At 38.3% G+C, this 22,907-nt stretch overlaps 1 protein-coding gene across 1 annotated transcript; it reads left to right on the top strand.

Annotated features, from left to right (window-relative positions):
* Positions 1 to 12,552: 12,552 nt before the first annotated feature.
* Positions 12,553 to 20,960, top strand: LOC134797446 (uncharacterized). The gene is made up of 4 exons (XM_063769686.1): positions 12,553 to 12,736; positions 13,602 to 13,761; positions 18,970 to 19,141; positions 19,926 to 20,960. Exons 1-4 carry the CDS (start codon positions 12,595 to 12,597, stop codon positions 20,013 to 20,015), a joined length of 564 nt encoding a protein of 187 aa, XP_063625756.1. The 5' UTR covers positions 12,553 to 12,594; the 3' UTR covers positions 20,016 to 20,960.
* The last annotated feature ends 1,947 nt before the right edge of the window (positions 20,961 to 22,907 follow it).

Raw genomic sequence — 22,907 nt, 5'->3', positions numbered from 1 at the left:
TTGAACAATTGAATTTTACCTTAATTGCTGACATGTGTTATATAATACTCTCTCATACTTGCTTTTCCTTACTATACATAGTGCTATAGTTTGTCAATGCAATTGCATGCATATAATGTAGTTTATCATACAATTTGTTATAGTTAAATACTATGTACACTTTTGTAGATGAGTATCTATACCTATGTAGTTTAATAAAAGGTCGATGCCCTTTTGGTGGGCGGTATGTTGGATGCGTTTTAAGCATGTGTGAGTGATCGTGTTAATGTATGCATGTATGTGTCAAAATTAGTCGCCAATAAATCTTCAAACAGTCCACACGTCTCTCTTTAAGAAAAATCCCTACATACAAATATCAACCTTATTACAAAGAACAGGTACTATCGTCTATTTCGAAAAGAAAAGAGGTTTTTTTAAGATTAAATTGCTCCGGTTTTCACTCAGTACCGTATCTACCATGTTCACGTCTCAAGATCCTATCTCGGGGCTTCGTTAGTCGGTAATGACGGACGAACTTAAATTGTTATTCACGTCTCGGGTTACCCAGCTGTATCTATTTAATGTTATATGCTTTGAAATAGTCCAGGTTTCGTTTAAATTTAGTTTTTGATCATTTGAATATGCGATGGACTGTAGAGATGGTTTAGAAAAGTTACAATACAATACAATTCCTCTTTAATGTACTTTTAAATGTACGAGAACATGGAAACACACATAATACATGAAGACAGAGGTAAGCAACAAGCGGCCTTATCGCTAAAGAGCGATCTCTCCCAGACAACCTTCTGGAAGTGGTTCAGATAGTGGAAAGTTACGTATATTCCAGTATAGGAAATAGGAAGCCAACGCACATTTTTGACCATCGTTACTGCTGCAGAACGCGGGGTGAGAGTCAATTTTCTTGGAAAAGAAATGGTGTATTCAATGTTCTAATCACGACCGCAATGCAGCAACGACAGCAGCAAAATTCATTAAGGAAATTGACATCGCTCGCATTAATTAATGCTTAAGCAGTAACGTTGCATGCAACATTATTGAAAAAATATCCTAAGTTAATAGGGAATATCACGCAAAACTCTGCGTAGAGGGCGTCACTGTTATCACGGGGCCTACCGCGAAACACGAAAATCGAAAGTTCGGTTTCTGCCTCTGTATCACTCTTGTCTATTCGATCGATAGAGGCAGATCTGATAACCTGTAAATAAACCGCCTTGATGCATCAATGTCTGTGAAAACTTGTCAAGAAACTGTTTAAGGCCTAGTATGTATAAGTTACTCTATGGTTTACTAAGTGCACTAGTGCTGCACTCTGGCGGAAGAACATTGCAGTAATACTCCCTATTCCCATTACTGAACTGACACCTAGCGACGTTCAACAAGTAAAGGAGGAGTTTTGGCCGAAGGGTGTCAAGTGCCGGCCGTTCCGCGGCCGGCTCCCTGATGGCTCCTCTACACGATGGGCCAACGCCGGCCACTCCAAGGGACGCAGCCATGCGCTAGAATGAGATAGCAATATTATATCACTTGCTCCCTTTAACGCATAAATGCGTCCTTTGGAGTGGCCGGCGTTGGCCCATCGTGTAGAGGAGCCATAACATTGACTGCAGGGTTGCGTAATAATCGCAAACATCGTTTGTTTTGTAGTTTTTCGTTTTTAAATATATTTTTTGTAATATGTATGCTAGTTTTAAGGTATTTATCTATGGGCCACTAGTTGCCCGAAATAATGTTTACCATCGTCATATCATTCCATTGTCCGTCCGTCCGTCTGTGACCAGGCTGTATCTCACGAACCGTGATAGCTAGACAGTTGAAATTTTCACAGATGATGTATTTCTGTTGCCGCTATAACAACAAATACTAAAAACAGAATAAAATAAAGATTTAAGTGAGGCTCCCATACAACAAACGTGATTTTTGACCGAAGTTAAGCAACGTCAGGCGGGGTCAGTACTTGGATGGGTGACCGTTTTTATAAATAATGGTACCGGAAGTACCGGAACCCTTCGTGTGCGAGTCCGACTCGCAGTTGGCCGGTTTTTTTCTCGATCAGACAGCGCGGCGCGCGCGCATGACTCGCATGACTCGCATCCCGCATGCATGACACAACGCCATTGTTCCGCATATGCTATCAGATCAGATACGATCGTATCTGCTGAACACGCCCATGCATACCTTAGTTACTAACAGACTACCTATCTCTAGGGGTTGCATTTTAAAACACCGGGGTAAAACACGAAACGCGATTTAGAATATTGTGTCGCCTTTGGGTCCTTTCCGCGGGATAATCGGTGAAGAAAAACATCTTGAGGAAACGGGATTAAGCCCAATTAGGCCTGGATTCCCGCCTGGTTTGGAAGGGCATATGGCAGTCGTTTTCGTAAATAAACTTGAGTTTAGTAGCCAAGCGAACAGGTTCCCATTATAATATATATACGTGGCATAAAGGTAGGGCCACGCTAGGAAGATGATGAGGTGACTATTACTGCGAATATCGAAAATATCTAAATTTCTTTTGTCTATTGCGCTTGCTAATTCGAAGTTCGAACCATAAATATTCACGGTCGGCCTCGGGCCACAGTCATCCTCATCACTTTATGAAATGTTTCAAAGACGAGGAATGTGTTGATATTTGTAATTAAGATGGGTTGCAGACGTCCATAGGCTACGGTGATCCTTTACCAGGTGGTTCTTATGCTTGTTAGCCCTGGCGACGTATAAAAAAATATATGAGTGAACTTGAACGCAGCTAAACTGAGAGTTAGTGGCTGCACCGCGCTCTCGTACCAAATTGCAAGTAGTATTAAATTACCTAATACCTATGGGAGCATCAATATGTATGTCTACCTCGAGTCTTCAGTGCTGCATCTACAGTGAGTGATCTGTGGTAACGATACAAAAAAACATGTATAGAGGGTACAAGTATAAGTCAAGTCAAAGTCAAGGTTATTTTGCAAACAATAGGCTTCATAAGCGGCAAAAAAAGGAGCTTTTTTATTATCAGTGCCAAAAACGGCACCTCTATGGGCTCTATGCCTTGCTTACACTACCCTTACAGGCCTATTCGGATTTCGAGATAATCACAAGATCTTGAGACGATTTAGAGATCAACTAGATCTACATTAGATATCGACTAGATGTGACTTGGATATCTAAGTCATAACTTGTCGAAATCGTTCAAGAGGACCTCCAGAATCGCGGAAACGTCAAATTTGACATATCTATCTTACAAATATCTTTAAATTATCCGTATCGTAACTTGTTGAAGTCTAGTAGAAATCTAATTCATTTTCCGAATCGAGCCGTTAGTCTATAGGAGCTTTTTTTTAATGTACACTTAAGTAAAAGGTACAAAGGTGTAGGTGGAATGAAAGTGTACTCAATGGGTTCTTTTCTTACGTAAAAAGTATTAATGCTTCTTTTAATATAAAGGCTGCAAATTTCAAGTCGGTTATGTACCTACTTGAAATTTTTTAGCCAGTTTTGGTCATTAGTGACCATAACGAACAAAATATTAATTTAAGTACAAATTCGTCACTGGTGACGAAAGCGAACTAAAAATATACATGGCTAAAAATAACTGCATTCCCGTTGCCAGGGAGGTTTTGGGATTATCATATTGAGCAACTTTTACTATGGGACCAACCCCGATATCGCGAAAAAAAAATTTACCCACCCACATAAATTGGACCAGCCAATTTTTTTTCACGATTTCGGGGTTGGTCCCATAGTAAAAGTTGCTCAGTATAATCCCAAAAACCGCCCTGGCAACGGGAATGCAGTTATTTTTTAGTCACCCTGTATAATTACATTTTTTACTGGTGACGATGCATACTGGACCCAAATATTAGTTTATTCAGTAATAAATCGTAAATGCATGTACTTATAACAGTAACCAATCCAATCACATCACGGCTTCAAATCATGATACAGCCGTTTTTGCTGTTGCTACGCCTTTTTGCCGCAAGACCTTGACTCGCTGTTTTTTGTTGCATTATATCATCCACTGCTCTCTTGAACAAGTATTATGCCAATGCGAACCAAGCATTTATAAAAAACTAAAAGTAACTTTAATTATAAAGACATAAGAGTGATTATTTAGTTTTAAAATGGTAAAAATAAAGTTGTTTGTTTTTTGTTAATTTTAAAAAGCGCCGTGAATGTTTTCCTTGGAGCAAAAACGTAATGATGGCACATTTCCTTTAATAAAAGTTGCGTTTTTTGTGTGACTTTCGCATCCTGGTCCGTCTGATGTGATGTGATCGACTATTAAAATCACAACTTGGAAACAAAAAGTTGTTTAGAGGAAAATTTCTTGTGGCAATTTGTACAAAGAATCATACCTACACATTTTAGTGTAGGTACCTTATGCTTAACTTTTTCGCGTCTTTCCTGTAGTTATTTTGTGCCTGTAGATATCGATTCAAAGCTAAGTTTTATGCTGCACGCTCAGGCGGGATACATTTTTTCAGTAGGTACGTAACTTACTTGAGACTCAAATGAGAAAAATGTGATATACATATATGTCCAAAAGTCCACAGAAGTGTCCTATTTCTAAAATGTTTGACCTTTATTTTTATTATTTAAGTTAGATTGTGATGTGTAATTTGTTGACAACCTACTTTTTTTTTATCTTTATTAGATTTCAATACTTAATGTATTCTGTTTTGAACATAAGCAATCGTACCTACATGTAGGTATAGTCCTACGAGGCCCACAGGGGCAACTGTATAATATTGAATAACAATAACTGGGTAAATAATTCAAGCATCGTAGATAATTTTATTCAATTTGGTCTTGTTACGCGTTGAAGGTCAAAAAACGGCGGAGAAAAAATCTCCACCGAGAGCAAAAACTCTATGACAGCATTATTTCACTGGTAACAGAGGCCTACCGCGAACCGCGGTCGACATGTTGCCTCCCTGTCAAACTAACGTACGAATTTACAAGTGCGACAGAGAGGCAACACGTCGAACGTTGTTCGCGGTAGGCCCGGCCCTCAGGGCAAATTGATGAAAATTATATACGGTTGGACTTGGTCAACAATAACGTGGATGAGATCAGAACTTTAGCCAAGTGGCTTTTTAAGAGGAAAGAGGAGGGCTTCTCCTTACAAACGTAGTCCTCATTTTAAGAGGAAAGAGGAGGGCTCCTTACAAACGTAGGTTTCATTTTCCTCTCTGGATATTGCCATTATGGAAATCATTTTCACATAATTTGAAGTAGGGTCAGGTCATCATCATCATCATCATTGAAGCCTTGTGTGTAGACTTCTTTTTAAATGGAATAGGAATGAACTAGAATAAGTTTTAGTCTTACATTTACCCTACCTGACCCTATACCATAGCCATGACATAGATAGAGAAATTAGTGACCTGCTTACATACGTCCTATTTCTCTATGGCTATGCCCTGTGTTTGGCTTATTGAAATTGTTTGATAAATTATAAGAGTTAGGAGCAAAAAACCATTTCCATACAATTTTTTAAATGCTCCTTACACTTATAAAAAAAAAATCGAAAAAAAATAATGAGGGCAGTCACTGCCCGATTCGAATTTTAAGATACGTCAATTAATAGATCTAGAAACGATATGGATTAGTCAGTGTCAAAAGTGACGTTTTTGCTCGAAGAAACGTCACATTTGACACTGACATACATATCTAATTCATATCGTTTCTAGATCTATTCATTGACGTATCGTAAAGTTGAACCGGGCCGATAGATGCCCGCATCTTGCGAACTTCGGTGTTCGCGGTAGGCCCTTTGGATCTGAGGGCTTACTGCCAATATGGAAACTAGAAATTTAGAGTATATCCCAGTGGGATATGTCATAAATAAGATATTCTCAACAACACACAACAAAGTAGACATATGTTAAGGTGTAGGAAGCTTCAAGTTACTGTCATTCGAGCTAGGCATTGTCCTAGATAACTGCGCGCGCGCACGGCCTCAATATAAATCTTATGTCTAGGCAATAAGGTCGGTTTTACATTGACTGATGGACGGCTGATCGACTTGCAGATTGAATGTCACGGCAGTGGTCGGCCTCGGTCTTGTATCTGTTAAATGATTATTTTATAGTAAAGGTAATAGGTACTTATGTCATTTATTTATTTAGACTGTTGCAGAAAGTCTGTTGAAAAAAAAAATACCAACGGTAAAGTTGTACGTACTTAATTCATTTAATTCGGAAAAAAGCATTCTGCAAAATCGACAAATATCATCCTTAAGCAGGTTCAGAAGCACAAACTTACATGATTTTACTTTTTTATTTAACTTGGGTCTTAGGTTAGGGTTTTATAATGTGAGTATAAAAAGTACAATAAAAAACACTTACAAACATTACAAGAAATATATTTAAACACATTATAAAAAACCTAACCTTTTAGGGTGCTGCCGATGACTTTATACTTATTACTATTTTTTATTATTTGGGGTGTTGTTGGCTCTTGAGTGCCCCGTCGACCAAGCAGTGATCTATTGTGACGGCCCTAATTTCATTACTAATGAATGCCCTTTAACTTTGAATCCAGGAAATTCCAGATTCTTTGAGCCGTAATACTCTGTACCTGCAATACGTCTGTACGTCTGTCTGTGCGTGCTCTGGGTTGCAATACGTGTCGCCCTACGTAGGTATGTACTTCTTTTTAACATTAGTAGTCCACAGGAAGAGAGAATGTGCATTGCAGTTTCCTCTGACTCCTGGCAGAACCTGCATGTCGCTGGATGCTGTTTTCTTGAGATTTATAATCAGTTAACAGCATGACGGTATCAGTCTCCCACAACCGTTATCATAATTACGCTGTACAAGTAGGTACAGTTAGCCGCATCCTGGGTTTAATTACGTTTTCATTCGGTTAACAGCTGACTTCCGCCTCCGACTGTACTTGGGTGAACAAATACCGGTTTTATCTACAGATGTAAAGGTTGAAAACTAAATTATACCAACTAGCGTACAAGCTATGTACTTTCATTTGTGTAGGTTGATTAAATCTATGAGTTATCTTAAAATGCTGAAGATGCTCAAAATTAAATAATAAAAATTAGGTTAAAGTGACTCCCGTAAAAAAAAATGGCAGTTGTATATTTTAAGGAGACTACTTACGTACTGGCCCGTTTTTTAAACTCTTTATTGAAGGTTTGATGGTCCTTGAAGGATTTAAAAACATATCTTCAAGTAGATACCTGCATGCCTACGAGGAATCAAATGTTTGGTGGTATGTTTCCACGTGTCTTTTTTCCTTAAGGTCTGATTCAGATTATAAAAACCTGCCATTTCCTTGACCCCCGTGATACTTTTTTGCGTGTGGTAATTTTATCGCCATCTGTCATCTTATGCCACTTGTTACTTTGTCGCCTCGTCATGTCAGATTTGTCACATTTAATCTGACGCGATAGTGTTACCGTGTCAAATTACTCACTCGTAAAAAATATAGCTTCTGTTGATTCGGTATTCGGTACCTTCATATAAGTAGTCTAAGATAAATAAGATATTTCTACTATGTAGGTATATTTTATAAAAAAATTAGATAGTATGGTAGGTTCACATTCACACGAACTTGCCACAAAAAGCCGCTCCCATGCAATCGAAGTTATGCTCTAATTTCAAAACGACATGTTTTAAGTTAAGTACCTACCTCTAGTTATTTGGCATGAGCATTTGAGTAAGTACCTATTATCTATGTCTGGTACTAATTTTCGTTGTTAAAAATTCTTTTTTTTTTTAATCCTTTTTCCTAGCCTATTTGAGTATTTGTCTGCTGGGCAAAGGCCTCTCCCCTTAATTTCCACGACTCCCGATTTGGTGCTTCCACCGGTCAGTTGTTCAGGAAGCTGTCCAGGTCATCCCGCCATCTCCGTTTGGGCCTGCCGCGTCCACGTCTTCCCTCTACCGGTCTAATAATTCTTACCTATAAGTACAAAGAAAAATTGGAGACCGAGCTTTGCAAAAACTCAAAAATGTGCGTTTTTCCAGAAATAAGACCTAGCTATACCCAATGACATCAAAATGTTAGATAGTACTAATATGTTTATTAACAAACTTAAAAAATGGCTTATTGATAGAACCTTTTATACTGTAATGCAATTATTTGAAATTGAAAAATGCAATAACTAATTAATTATTACCTAACTATAACTAATATGTACCTATCTACTAACATGACATGTTACCTATTTTAATCTTGTCATACTATTTCAATTGTATTTTTAATCTAATGAACATAATGATTATCGTAATTTTAATTCTAGACATACATTTTTTATTATTCTCAATAATGTGATAATAATGTGTATTTTATTTTCTGATGTTGACATGTAATATTTTAAGAATATTATGAATAAATGAGTATGAGTATGAGTATGAGTATATCGAGTTTTCGCCCCCGAAAATCCCCATACTTAGGTATAGCAAATTTCATCGAAATCATTAGAGCCGTTTCCGAGATCCCCGAAATATATAAATGTATGTATATACAAGAATTGCTCGTTTAAAGGTATATTAAGATAAAGCGAGTAAACGATTTGTACTTAAGTACCTACCTATATATGTAAAAATTCTAATGTATACCCAATTACACATTAAACCAGACATAAATATGCACATGTGAATGTTCATTGTTCATGTCCAATTGAAATTGAAATTATTTATTTCAGGCATAGAACCCATAGTGTTAGTACAAAATATATATAATTTAACTACCTATATCTGGTACCTGTTATTGTACAATATGTAAAATAATAAATACCTAAAACTACTTAATACTAATTTATTTTAATGATGCGTAATGTTATTTCAGACTGTAGTTTTGCCATATCTTTGCAAAAAAGTTTTCAGTGATAGTAAATAGTGTAAACTTGTAAACGAAATAATTAGGTATAACTTACAATTTTTCCACTTCCTCAGCCCATTCCATTTAAATACCTGTGCTTATAACAATAAAGCTCAAAATACCATCGTTTTCAGCATGACGTCATCCTGCGCAGGCGACGCGCTGTCTGCCCGCCGCCGCCGAGCGAGCGAGGCATGCGCGCGCGCAGGTGCGAGAGGGACGGCACGACACGCGGTGGAGCGTGACTATAGCCCGATTCTGAATGAGCAATTTGTTACGGTTTTGACCTTATTGTGATACGACCTTGAACATCGCTCGCGCTGATTGGTGCATGAGAAATGAAGTGTAAACTGCTACTTCAGCACTAAGTGTGGTGTAGTCAGTCAGTACTTTTAGAAAATAGAATAACATTTATTTATGACAAACAAACACAGATGACAAACATGTTGACAAATATACAATGTATAACATTTAGTGCAAAATGCCATAAAAGGGTCACAACACAACATGTAGCTGGCAAAGCCAGCGCTGTTCTTCCGTTGTATCTTTTGTGTCGTTGTGTCTTTTGGTACTGAGGCTGAATGAATTTCGTGCATTTACGACTTTACGTGAAAATAGGATGGTAAAGTTTTCACAGGGTACCATCGCAGTGTGGGCCAACTGTACAAATTGTACAATGTACATCGGTGGACCATATTCTCCTACTTCGTTACACTCTTGACAGAGTGGTCCTTATACCTTTCCTAATAAGGTCCACCGATGTACAATTAGGACTGTTAGGAGTGTTGCTATTTATATCTTATCGATATTTTAATTTGATACTTAAAAGTTGCTTTTCGGTGAAGGAAAACATTGTGAGGAAACTGGACTAATCTCAATAAGGCCTAGTTTCCAAGGTCAGATGTCAGTCACTTTCGTAAAAACTAGTGCCTACGCCAATTCTCAAAATTAGTTGCCAAGCGGACTCCATGGCTCTCACGAGGATAAAAGAAATAAAAGCCATAGGAAGATGATGATCTTATAACTACTGTATGTACTTACCTAAGTGAGATCAGGGAATTTGGTGCATTCCCCCATTTGTCCCCACCACAAAACTATATAGTTAATAAATTCCGTAGTCCCCATCCCATGGGACCGCCGCCATGCATGAGGCGGGGAGAAATGGGAATGAAAACACCTAAGTATTCCCATCTGTGCCCGGACTGCCCGGTGGGGACGAATAGGAGTACACCAGGAAAGTGCAACCCCCAAGTCAACAGTGTAAGAACATCTATAGTTTGGCCTAGAACTAAATAGGTACGGTTGCCATACGTCCCGTATATACGGGACTGTCACCGTATTTAAGTATCACGTCCCGTATTTTTACTGGTCCCGTTTTTGTCCCGTATTTTGTCGACCGGTCTGGCTAGTGAGTAGTGACCCTGCCTATAAAGAGTATGAAACCGATGGTCCCGGGTTCGAATCCTAGCAGCAACCAGATACACCCCCGAAAGAGAGGGATGAGTAGGTATAATTTTCCTGTTTCTTACTGACTGACAAATTGTATTTGCCTGACTATAGGTACTCTTTATACCACCTTATTATTTTATTTTATAGTACGTTTTAAAACCACGAGAGTATTTTTAAACGCTAACTCAAACAGTTAACTCCTTTAGCCCGGTCGCCCAGTGAGTGCCTCTAACTAGTAAACAACCACCGATATCAATCTATAATCAACCTTATTGACTACGGAACACGATTATTTATCCATTGACAAACTTTACCATCATACTTGCATTTCGTTACACCCTTATCACAATGAAAACAAGGTTGAGTATAGTTTAAATGAATGATTAGATGAAGTGGTTCAATTGGCAAACTTTACCAAAACACTTGCATTCAATCACACCCTTATTTTGATCACAATAAAGTTGATAATAACTTGAGCGGGTGGTTAGATAAAGTGGTTTTGCGATAATAATAATGCGTGCTGCGTAGCGACAGCGAGCTGGCGACAGCGCGCAGAGCGATGGCATAGAATATGGTGGTAAACGGGACACGGTTTTTTGCCTACACTTATGATTAGATACTTGATAAACTTTTGTGTTATACAGGAATTGAAATATGTAGTTGTAGATGTCATTATAGTTGTAGTTGTTAGGACGACATAGATATTGAAAGGGAACGAAGGGCCTTGTCGGTGCGGGCAAATATGATAGCACGAAGGTTTGCGGGTTGCTCCAGGGGGGTAAAGATCACTCTCTTTAGAGCGTTCTGTACTTCCCTGTATACCTGCAGCCTTTGGGTTCAGTATTCGCAACGGGCTTATAGGGCCCTCCTTCGAGTCCAATATAATAACGCGTTCCGGGTGATGATGGGACTGCCTCGCTTCTGTAGCGCATCAGGGATGTTTGCTGAGGCGGGCGTCGATTGTTTTCAGGCGACCTTGCGTGTGCGCGCCGCATCCCTGGTGCGCCGGGTGCGGGACAGTCCCAACACCATCTTGAGAATGATAGCGGAAAAACCAGACTGTCCCATAATGCTCCACTGTGAGGGACTACATTCCCCTACAAGTGTGATACAGTGGTAGCAAAAATTGAGAGTTTGGCTAGCACTGTATATGTTGTGTCAATTTTAATGTGTATATGTTGTGTTTATGTGTAATTCTTGTAAGTTTATTGTTTATTGTTGTGTATTGCTATGTGTGTACCTAAATCACATGAAATAAATAATTTTGAATTTTGAATTTTGAATTATTAAAGAAACAGACACAATTTGTTACCTACTACAAAGATAGTACCTAAATAAAATACTGAACACGACTCTTAATCCCAGTAGTTTAAATAGGTACTTCTTTAATACAGAATTGGCATTGACTTATTTATTTATTCGTATGGCATAATTGTTCAATCGTTTATAAAGATACCCATCAAAAATCAAAAACATAACTGTACAAAGATGCATGTCTCGCAACACAGTTCTTCTATTCTACTACAAAAAAGTTTTGAGTACCTAGTAATATGAAACCAAATCGGTTATTTTAGTCATTGCCAGGTAGGGTTGCCAACCGTACTAAATTATATAGTAGTGTACTATATTTTGGCTCTCTGTACTATATACTTTTGGAAAAATATATAGTACGCTAAAATACCATATTTCCGATTAAACGTATATTACACTCATGTTTAGTATTTTATCTAAAAGGACTAAGTATATTTTTTTGAACTGTACTATATTTTTGATGCCTTATTCTGGAAAATACTATATTCCAACAAAAAAAAGTTGGCAACCCTAGTGCCAGGGGGCGTTAAAACCGTAACCATATTAGATACCTTTATTATTTTAATACCTACTTATAATAACTTGGCAACTTGGTGTGTGTTGTAATTAATCAAATATTCACATCAACTCACCTGCCAACCATTACGTACCTACTACTTAAGGTACCGATTAGATTCAGGTCAGACTATACGAGCATACTGCAGCAGTATTGCAGCGCGTCATCACTTACTGCCGGGACCGACTGTAGGTATAGGTATTGTCAAAATCCGTGCAGCAATATCGATTTTGATATTTGCGGCAGTAATGCAGTAGACAGGCAGTGTCACAGTGGCAGTGTACTGCAGTAGTAATGGAATCCGAACGGTAACATTTCTACCTATTCCCGCGTCTGCGTGCCCCGCGCTCCGCGTTAGCCACGGCGCACACCGCACGCGATGGCAACGTCGCTATATCTCGCATCGCGCAGTATCGCGCCGCCCTCGCTTTGGTTCGCTCGCCACCATGTCGAAGGTCTATAGAGAGAAACTCATCGACGAAGTGAAAAAATACCCGGTTCTTTATGATACTAGACATGAGAACCATAGAGATATTGATGTGAGAGACCGCTGTTGGGCAGAGATATCGGAACGGTTGGGAGAGAACAGTGAGTTTTAAACCTAATTACGTTACATTATAGTTCTTATTCGACTGTCGTTACATAGAAGTATGGGAGCGATTGAGGAGGAACAGTTGATTTTGAACGTTATTTACTTAATATTAAAGTTTTATTTTGGCTGTAGTTTTAAGCCTCGCTTCGTTGCGCGTTAACTGTGCTCAGTGCGGATTTATTAAGCCATTTGAATTTGAACTTTATATAGTTTTAGTGAAGTAGATATTTGACTGAGGGCCGTTAGTTTGTGAAAAGCATAGCTAGAACCAATGTGGTTCGAGTTTGAGTTTTATTTAGTTGAACGTAGGGTTGAAAGTTGTGTAGAAATTAAATACCGGTTTGATCGGAGCCATGCATCAGCTGTTCTTGTGCCAAGGTGGCCGTGCCGGTTATGATATGAGACTGATCGAATACGATAACGAAAGATGGTATTAATATTGCTAATTGGAATCGTAAGCCAGACCAACAAATCTTAAATACATTAGGCAACATTAGGCTATGTTGCTGATATCGGATTTCTATCCGTTAGATTTTTTGTTAGTTTAGTTTTGGCAATATGTATTTTATCTTCCTTATTGCACACTGTCTGCCATTAGTGTGATTAGTGGGTTAGGTTAGGTTTGTTTTATAGCAATCCTGAAAAGTTACGCGTTTCTCAGAAAAACCAAATTAATAAATTATGACTAACGAAAATGCGGACAAACTTTATGATTTAAAACTTTATGGGAAACAATAGACTCTATAGAGAGTTCCTTTGCCGTCTGGCGTTGAAAGGGTTAATTGTAGTTTAGTTTATATTAAGTAGGTACTTACAAGAAAATATAATATATCACTGTTTCAATTGGATGGTCCTCTACAGGCGAAATTTTAAAGCGGGAATGGAAAATCCTCCGCGACTCCCTCCGCCAGTCCCTCAAGAAATGTAAACAAGGCGTCACTACTAAGGCGGGCACACCGTGCAAGAAGTGGAGGTTTCAGAACAGAATGTCTTTCGTGCTACCCTACATGACCATCCGAAGGTAATATGTGACGTTATCTATGAAAAGGGACTTTATTGTCGATTGCGCTTACACCATTATTAACGATGCTCCCTTATAAATATACAATGCCGCGCGACGCTGTGCGGCGTAAAAGCGCCATCGACAATAAGGTCCCTTTTCATAGATAATGATAATTATGTAAATATCAACAAACGAGTCCTCCAAGAAATGTAAACAAGGGGTCACTACTAAAGCGGTCACACTGTGCAAGAAGTGGCGGTGTCAGAACAAAATGCCCTAAATACAGCAATAGGTACTAGGTATAGCAGCTTAGCATCTTTGCAGCATACAAACTTCTATCACTTCTATGCAGGGTGGGGGAGGTCCCTTTTCTCTGCAGCTGATTGTACTAACAAATTCAGCCGCGTTACTTCAAGATCGCTGTAGGTATCTTAAGTGTTTCATCTCATTCTATATAGTTACGCGTTTCTTTTATATTTTGCCAGTTTTATATATTGTGACCTTTTTTGCCACTTTTGTGTTATTTCTACTCAGAATCACGAGCTCTTTCAATCCTGATGGGATAAAAAATGTCCCAGAGTTTTTTTCCTATTGTGTTATCATTTCCCCATATACTTTGTATGGCGGTAACAAAAAGGAAAGTTTGAAAATGTATGGAAATTTTAGGACACTTTTTTTCTCCTATAAGGATGAAAAGGGCTCGCGATCCTGACTAGAAATAACACAAAAGTGGCAAAAAAGGTCACGATATATAAAAATGGCAAAAAATAAAAGAAACGCTTACCCCATATAACCATTCCAGTCGCAGAATCACAAAGTGGTAACTAAATGTCAGATGTGTCGTAACAGAGTCCACACAATGTGTCTAGAATTGTTTCGAAACAAAGTGTCGTAGCCGTGTCTACACTTTTCCGTAACAAGGTGTCGACACATTTGTGTGCACTTTGCGTGCGGTTTGCGACTAAATCTGACAGCAAATTTGTGACAGCAAATGTCAATATAAAATACCTCTTGAAAACCAAGGTTTGTCAAACTACTATTAGTGTCTCGTGTGCTCGTAATTCTAGTAAGTCATCATGGGCAATGCAAATGATAATAATCGACCGAAACCATATAAACACCCAACACCCGTCAACCTTTTACAGAAAAGTTTTTAAAGAAATTCAATAAGCTACTTAGGTCAGGCAACGAATGCTCCAAAAGTTGTAGAGGGAAATGCTCGGAACACAATTTTTGACTCCGTAACTCGGTTTGACAAGTTAGGAGGTGAACATATCAAAAGTCCCCGGCCGTAGCCCTTGAGCGGGGGGGAGAGAGGGGGCTTTGAAGGTCCCATTTTCCCGTTTTTCGATTATATCTCGGAAACTATGCATCTCAGCGACATGGCCACTTATACAAAATGAAAGGTAATTTAATTTGTTACAAGTTTATTCCGTCAATTTTTTCGATATGTTGAATAGTTTTTGAGATATCCGCTCTTGAAAGTTTATTTAGGGCTCTCAATTTTATCTTGATATATCTATATCAGTGAAGGTGCTAGGCCGTGTTTGGTATCGTTTTCGTATAAATCTGGGGTGCTGAATCCATTTAAGATATCACATTGACACCATTCCACAAAATAAAAATAAATCTTTTTAGGGTTCCGTACCTCAAAAGGAAAAAACGGAACCCTTATAGGATCACTCGTGCGTCTGTATGTATGTCCGTCTGAATACACAAAATAGTTCTTTACCTATAGATGACAGGAAAACCTATTAGAAATGTGCAGTCAAGCGCGAGTCGGACTTAATGTACGGAACCCTTAATACGCGAGTCCGACTCGCACTTGGCCGGTTTTTTTGAAACTCTTCTTGACGCTTAACCGCTGAACCGATTTCGTTGAAATTTGGTATAGAAATAGTTTGCGTCCCGGAACAGGACATAGGATAGATCTTATAACCAAAATCATCTTTTGAAGGTGTGAAAAGTGGCGTGGAAATTTGTACGGGAAATCAATAACCGCTGAACCGATTTATATGAAATTTGGGATGGTCTACATCTTTGATTTAGTTAAAAATGATGAAAAAACATGACTTCAAACCTAAACTTAAACAGTATTAACTTCAAGAAGTCAATTCTGAATTCCCCCCTACACCTCATTTCACACCTTTAAAGGGTGATTTTTGAGATAACTTATTATATCCTGTCTCGGGACTCAAAATATATGTGTACCAAATTTAAATTAAAACTGTTCAGCAGTTTAAGCGTGAAGAGGAGTTTAAAAGAAGGTATTTTAATAAGTTTATATGTTTTTACTTCGGAATGGTGTCAATGTGATACCTTAACTAAATTTGGTACTGCGAATTTATACGAAAACGATACCAAAACATGGCCTCGTAGCTTTACTGTTGTAGAAGTGAAAATAAAATTGAGTGCCCTAAATTCTTATTACTTGGCCAAACTTGTGTAGAAGGAAAAGGTAAAATAAAAGTCTTCGGCAGGAATATAAGACACAAATATATATTTTTTTTGCGTTACTATTTCATTCATCAAATATAAACATACCTTGATTATACTATTCTAGTGAGATCCTCATAGATAAACAAAAACATTTACTTAAAAAATTACAAGGTCGAAATGTCACGGAACTTTTTTTTTTTTCCTTTATTAAGGGGCTTTTTCGATTGAACGAATATGTCACCCCATAAAAAACAGACTTAATTAACAAAGTTAAAAGAAAGTAAATAGCTACATCTAGTTTAATTACATCACACATTTCTGTCCCTCAGACCGCACTTAACAATATTTAGTACCTTTTCAACAACCTCAGACATGGGGTTCGAAAGGTAGGTATTACATAACCCAATGGAACTGTCATTTTCATGAAATATCTGTCTTCTAAGTCGCTCATTTCGGACACACTCCATTAAAATATGATACACATCCTCGACGCGATTACATAAGGTGCATAATTCCGAATTCACTTTACGCATGAGGTAGGCGAACTTATTCAATGGAATGTGTCCAGAGCGCAATCTCAATAATAAAACTAGATCCTGCCTACACAACACACTATTATCAATCCAAGGAGAATTAAAGGGTTGTGGCTGTATTGTCTTATACCAAATACCTTTGTCCCTAGATCTCTCGTCGAAATATTCCTTCCACAATTCGCGACACTTTAATTTGACTAAATGTAAACAGTCATTATTGCCCCCATATAATGTTTCAAGTGAAATTCAATGCCATCGCTGCATGCCTGTTTTGCTAATGCATCAGCTGTCTCATTGCCACTTATACCTACATGCGATGGAATCCATTGCAATATTATAACTTTTGCCATAGATTTAGTAATATGTGAAAAATATAAACTTTTATGACAAAAAAAATCTGGACACAATTTAAGAATCACCCAATTGCGTCGAGGAATCATCTGTATTTTTGCATGTTTCATTACCTCCTCGCTTCTTTTTTGTCCTTTGTATTCTGTAGCAATTTGTTAGATCTGAAAATAAAGATAACTTGCGTCGTCACGGATGTCGATTTATAGGTTTTAGGGAGTGCAGAATTCGAAAACGATGATCATTTTATAATCCAAGATGGCGGCTACGTATTTTGTCATAAAAGTGGAATCCAAAATAGTCATCATTTTCGAAATCTGCGATTTGGAATACAAAATGGTTATCATTTTCTAAATCTGCGCCCCCCAAAACCTATAAAACGACACCCATGACGACTTTTATGACATAGTGCATGGCCGCCATTTTGGATTTCAAAATGATCATCATTTTCTAAATCGGGGCCCCCTAAAACCTATAAAACGACATCCATGACGACTTTTATGACATAGTGCATGGCCGCCATCTTGGAATCCAAAATGGTTATCATTTTCGAAATCTGCGCCCCCTAAAACCTATAAAACGACACCCATGACGACTTTTATGGCATAGTGCATGGCCGCCATTTTGGATTCCAAAATGGTCATCTTTTTCAAAATTGGGGCCCCCTAAAACGTATAAAACGACATCCATGACGACTTTTATGACACAGTGCATGGCCGCCATTTCGGATTCCAAAATGGTCATTATTTTCGAAATCGGCACTCCCTAAAACCTATATATCGACACCCATCTCGACTTTTATGACAAAGTGTTTTGCTACCATCTGCATGCAAGACATTTCTATTATTTTTACGTACAAAAATGGCCCCCTGTCAACTTTCAATCGAGATTTAATCGATAATTTATTCGATTAATATTCAGATTAATTCAATTTCAATCTATGTTAGGTCGACTAAACTAATCGCGATTAAAATTTGAGAATTAACTTTTTTTATTCCATTAATTAGTCGAATAAACAGTTAATCGATTAATGCCCATCTCTGACCACGGCATTTTTACACTTTGAGAATATCTGAAAACAAATCAACACAAGGAGCCATTTTGCAAATCCAGTAACATACCAGTAACTTTGTTATTACTTTTGACAGCGCGTGTCATGTGTCAACACAGAGTCGACACAAAGTCGAAACATTTGTGACTGCAATATTTCTCAGCCTTGAACCATATTTATACATCATAATTAACAAGTTTCGTAGTATGTAAAGCGTTATTTCTGTTATTTAAGTATAGTATACGCATCGAAGTACTAAAAATGCTTCAAATAATATAGTTATGAACACAGGCACTGAGAAGTAAACAATTTCATTTCCGGCTAAACTAAAACAATGTGGTGGCGCGTTGATTATATTACACTTAGTTTATCAAATCACTCGAGCAGTTTAATTCCCCATAATAATTTAAGTCATATTGTAATATAAATGCAAACAATATATAATTACGTCTTGTAATCCGTTTAAGAGATGGCGTATTAATGTCACTTATTTTTATTTAAGTATTTTTCCATCTGACAGTTTCCATTTGACAGGAACAAAATGAACGAATGAACGAATGATTTTGGCATAAAGTAGTCGCAAACCCGAAACAATGTGTGCACACGGCGACCACACTTTATGTCACTTTGTGTCATGTGTCGACCCTTCCCCATTTCTGGTAACTGTGTCGACACGGCGACGACTCTGCGACTGGAATTGTGACCGAAACAGATGGTGTCGACACAAGATGTGTCAACACCGCGTCGTAACGGCGACTGGAAATGGTTGTATGGGACCTATGACTTTATACTCAGAAAAATAACTATTTCTACTTTTCACTTAGCGCAATGTTTTTAATATGTATTACATTTCAGAACTCAGAGGCGACTAAGAGACGTAAAGATCGACGAGACGGAAAAGGACATACATTCGGAAGCGGAGTCAGACACGTGGGACACCGGCTGCGGGGACCAGGACTCCTTGGAGCTGTTCTTCGCCAGCGTCTGCCAGAGTACCAAGAGGCTGCCGAAAACTTATCAGAATCAGGTGTGTAACATTGACGTATATCTCAGGACTGGCTTTACGGGCAATAAGAATGGGGGCCCTGCATATAAAGCGGATGGTCCTGGGCTCGAATACCGGTAAGGGCATTTATTTGTGTAATGAGCACAGCTATTTGTTCCCGAGGCATGGGTGTTTTCTATGTATTTAAGTATTCATAATAGTACATTACGATACAGGTCCGAAAAGTAGGAATTTCCCAACGAATGGCGATAAATTGAAACACAACCGGAGGGAGTCTATGTGTGTTAAGTACGTCGAAAATTTAAGGGGCCTATACTGCCCTCCTAAGCCGAACAGCGCTATCTCAAAAACAAATGATTTTGAAAATGGAATTCTCAGTTATAGAAACTAAAGTATACATTAGCAATGCATTTTCTTTTGAGATAGCGCCACTCGGCTTAGCAGGGCAGTATATAGGTACTTACTGTAAAACGCTGTACAATACACATTCGAAAAGGTAATTCACAACTCGTGTCGATTTAAAACACTTTTTTTTTAATTTATCGCCACTCGTTGCTATTTGCGATTACCTACTTTCCGCACTTGTATCGTAATGTACAAACAGCCACACTCCTAACTGTACATATTGGTGGACCTTATAATAAAAGGCATAAGGGCCACCAATGAATAGCACTAACATATGACATACATCGTTGTCTAAGTACCCACAACACAAGCCTTAAATATTGAGCTTACTGTGGGATTTGGTCAATTTGTGTGATAATGTCCAGTGTCCTATAATATTTATTGTTTGTGTATGATGCAGGTGAAACGACAAGTCCTCGACGTCCTACTCAGGATAGAAGAAGAAGCCGAAGTTCTGGATACCAAGACTGCCGTCAACAGGAACTTTTAGCTGGTCAGCTTGATTCTGATCCGACCCACCCCCTACGCGGCTATCACACTTAGGCCCACTTGCACCATCCCACTAACCCGGGGTTAATCGGTTAAACCGTCAACCCAGTGTCAAATTGTACTGGTAACCATGGTTACTCCAGGTTTAACCGGTTAACCCTGGGTTAGTGGAATGGTGCAAGTGGGCCTTATCAGGATTTGGTTACCACTGCTAAATACCACCAAGTCGTTACCATGGTAACTACTAAGAAACAAAATGCCATTATTTACCATTATGTATAGCATGTTGGTGGTAACTACAGGTATTTTGTTTTCTCAGTTACCACTGGGAAAAGTGTGGGAAATAAATCTTAGTTGTTACCACTGGTAACAGTGGTAACTTGATGATAACTAGTGGGTATAGTGGGTATAATGGGTATTACATGCGCGACGTGTGGATGGTAACCGTATGAACATGTCGGACCAAGCCAACTCTGCATGGTATTTGCAATGACTAAGGGCTGGTTGCACCAACCACATTTAGCAGACTAATCAGCGTCAGTCGGCAGTGAACTATAGAACACCCATACGATAGATACCTAAAATTTGATTTGTGACAGAAGATTTGGTGCAACTGACCCTATGAACATAGTTTATAATGACACTCCTCACATATTTTTCTGTTTTTGACGGTGCAAAGTTAGCTTGGACGGAGTGTAGCTCGCTGCGTAGCGTGTGCGCCAGTGGTTCCTAACCGGGGGGTAATTACCCCCGTGGGGGTAAAACTGGTATTTTACGGGGGTAATAAGCTAACCTAATATAACAATACAACAAACGTACACGTTTTATTTTTTATTACCATTGGGGGGAGGGGTAAAATCAGGTTCCCTAGTTAGTCATAGGGGTGACCGGACTGAAAAGGTTAGGAACCACTGGTGTGCGCACCTCGGTTGTAATGTTCAGAACCCCCACGGCCCGATTCGAACTTTAAGACACGTCAGTTAATAGATCTAGAAACGATATGGATTAGATATGTCAGTGTCAAATGTGGCGTTTCTTCAAACAAAAACGTCACTTTTGACACTGACACATCCATCCATATCGTTACTAATAGATCTATTAATTGACGTATCTTAAAGTTTGAATAGGGCAGCTAGTGTACATTTCATTAGATAGCGTGACGTGCTCTCATGTTCGCGTTATGTCTCATTCTGTCCCACGTCCCGCTTGGCGCCCTGTCACAATCCCATGGTTTAGACAGGGCGCCAAGCGGGACGTTTTGGAAACTCAAAATCCCATACAAAATGACACTAAACGCAAATGCGTAAGTACGTCACGTCACGGTGAAATTTGCACTACCTGTACCAGTGTAGGTACCTTATGTACCTACCTACAGAATTATTATATTATAACCAGGGTTGGGCAGTATTTCAATTACATGTATTTGAAATACGTATTTGAAATACATTTTAGTATTTTGTATTTGTATTTCAAATACTACCTGGAAAAGTATTTTGTATTTGGTATTTCAAATACTGCACTCACATGTATTTTGTATTTCAAATACTTCAAGCTTCAAAATACATTTCTACAAAATACATTTATTAAATTCTATGATCCTAAAATGGAACATTTTTTTAAATATAATGTACGACTTGTACGAGCGCAAATAGGTACATTGCGCGAGCTATTCTGCGCAGATCTTTTCGTCAACAGCCAGGGGATAGAGTCATTGTAGTAGTTTCCGTCCATGCTCTAGTTTTCGACCACTTGACAGATTAGCATATAATATATTTCATTTTTAATTTACTATTTGCGAAATATATGTTTTATATGTAGACAGATATATTGTTTAGCTAAGGATTGAAATCAGTCCAAATTTGTGCAGCAATGTAGGTTTATATTCAAATTTCGTCAAGTGGACGAAAACTAGAGAAGGACGAAAACAAGCGCAATGACCCTATAAGTATATAGGAAAGGATATTCGTTAAAAAAAACTAAATGATTAAACAAAAAAAAAAGAAAAGTATTTTGTATTTTGTATTTGAAATACATTATTTTAAACACTGTAATTTGTATTTTGTATTTCAAATACCAGTCACCAAAGTAGTTGGTATTTGGTATTTCAAATACTTTTAAAAATGTATTTTGTAATTTGTATTTGAAATACGTGGAAGCCAGTATTTTGCCCAACCCTGATTATAACCGTGTCGTTTACGTTGCGTGCCGGTAGGTATCATGCGTAAGGTGCCCAACACAACTAGTTTTAAGTTACTTGATTGTTATCACAATTATACTATTAATTATTTATTGCAATTTTTATTTTATTTATACTATCCAATACCTTAATGCCATAAATAGGAGATTCTTTAAATCCGAAGATCATGATTTGATTCCGACTACTACCAAGTAGTACCTATAGCTGGAATTAACTGTTAAACAAAAGGTAATATTGTTTCTTTTATGCAGCGCAGCGGTTTGCTGTTGCTACTGTTCCATGAAGCGTGAACGGGACAAACCTATAAAACTATAGCTTCTCGTAATGGCTAGCGGAATATCAACTTTATACTACGCCCCAAGATCCTACGAGTGTGTTCAGCCAATATCTAAGACAATTTCCAAACTCCTACGTTATTGGGTAATTAATAATAACCTGTCACATCGCAATTAAGGCCCGAAACTATCTTCTGAACTGCCATACCTCCGTCAAACCTCCTCGAGCTGTCAGATGGTTCCGGCATTCGTCATACAAGGTCATTAATTATTGATACGAGATACTGGACGACAATAATAGGGTAGCCGGAAAACCATGGGTTTTGGCTCGGTTTGAGAGTGATCTTAAATTGTACATCTGGGGCATTAACCATCTATACGAATATTACAGCATGATAACGACAGTTCATGTCACTCTCAA

The sequence above is a fragment of the Cydia splendana genome, chromosome 15, assembly GCF_910591565.1.
Source record: "Cydia splendana chromosome 15, ilCydSple1.2, whole genome shotgun sequence".
NCBI lineage: Eukaryota > Metazoa > Arthropoda > Insecta > Lepidoptera > Tortricidae > Cydia > Cydia splendana.
Note: the sequence above shows the minus strand (reverse complement) of the source record. Positions and strands in the feature narration are given on the sequence as shown.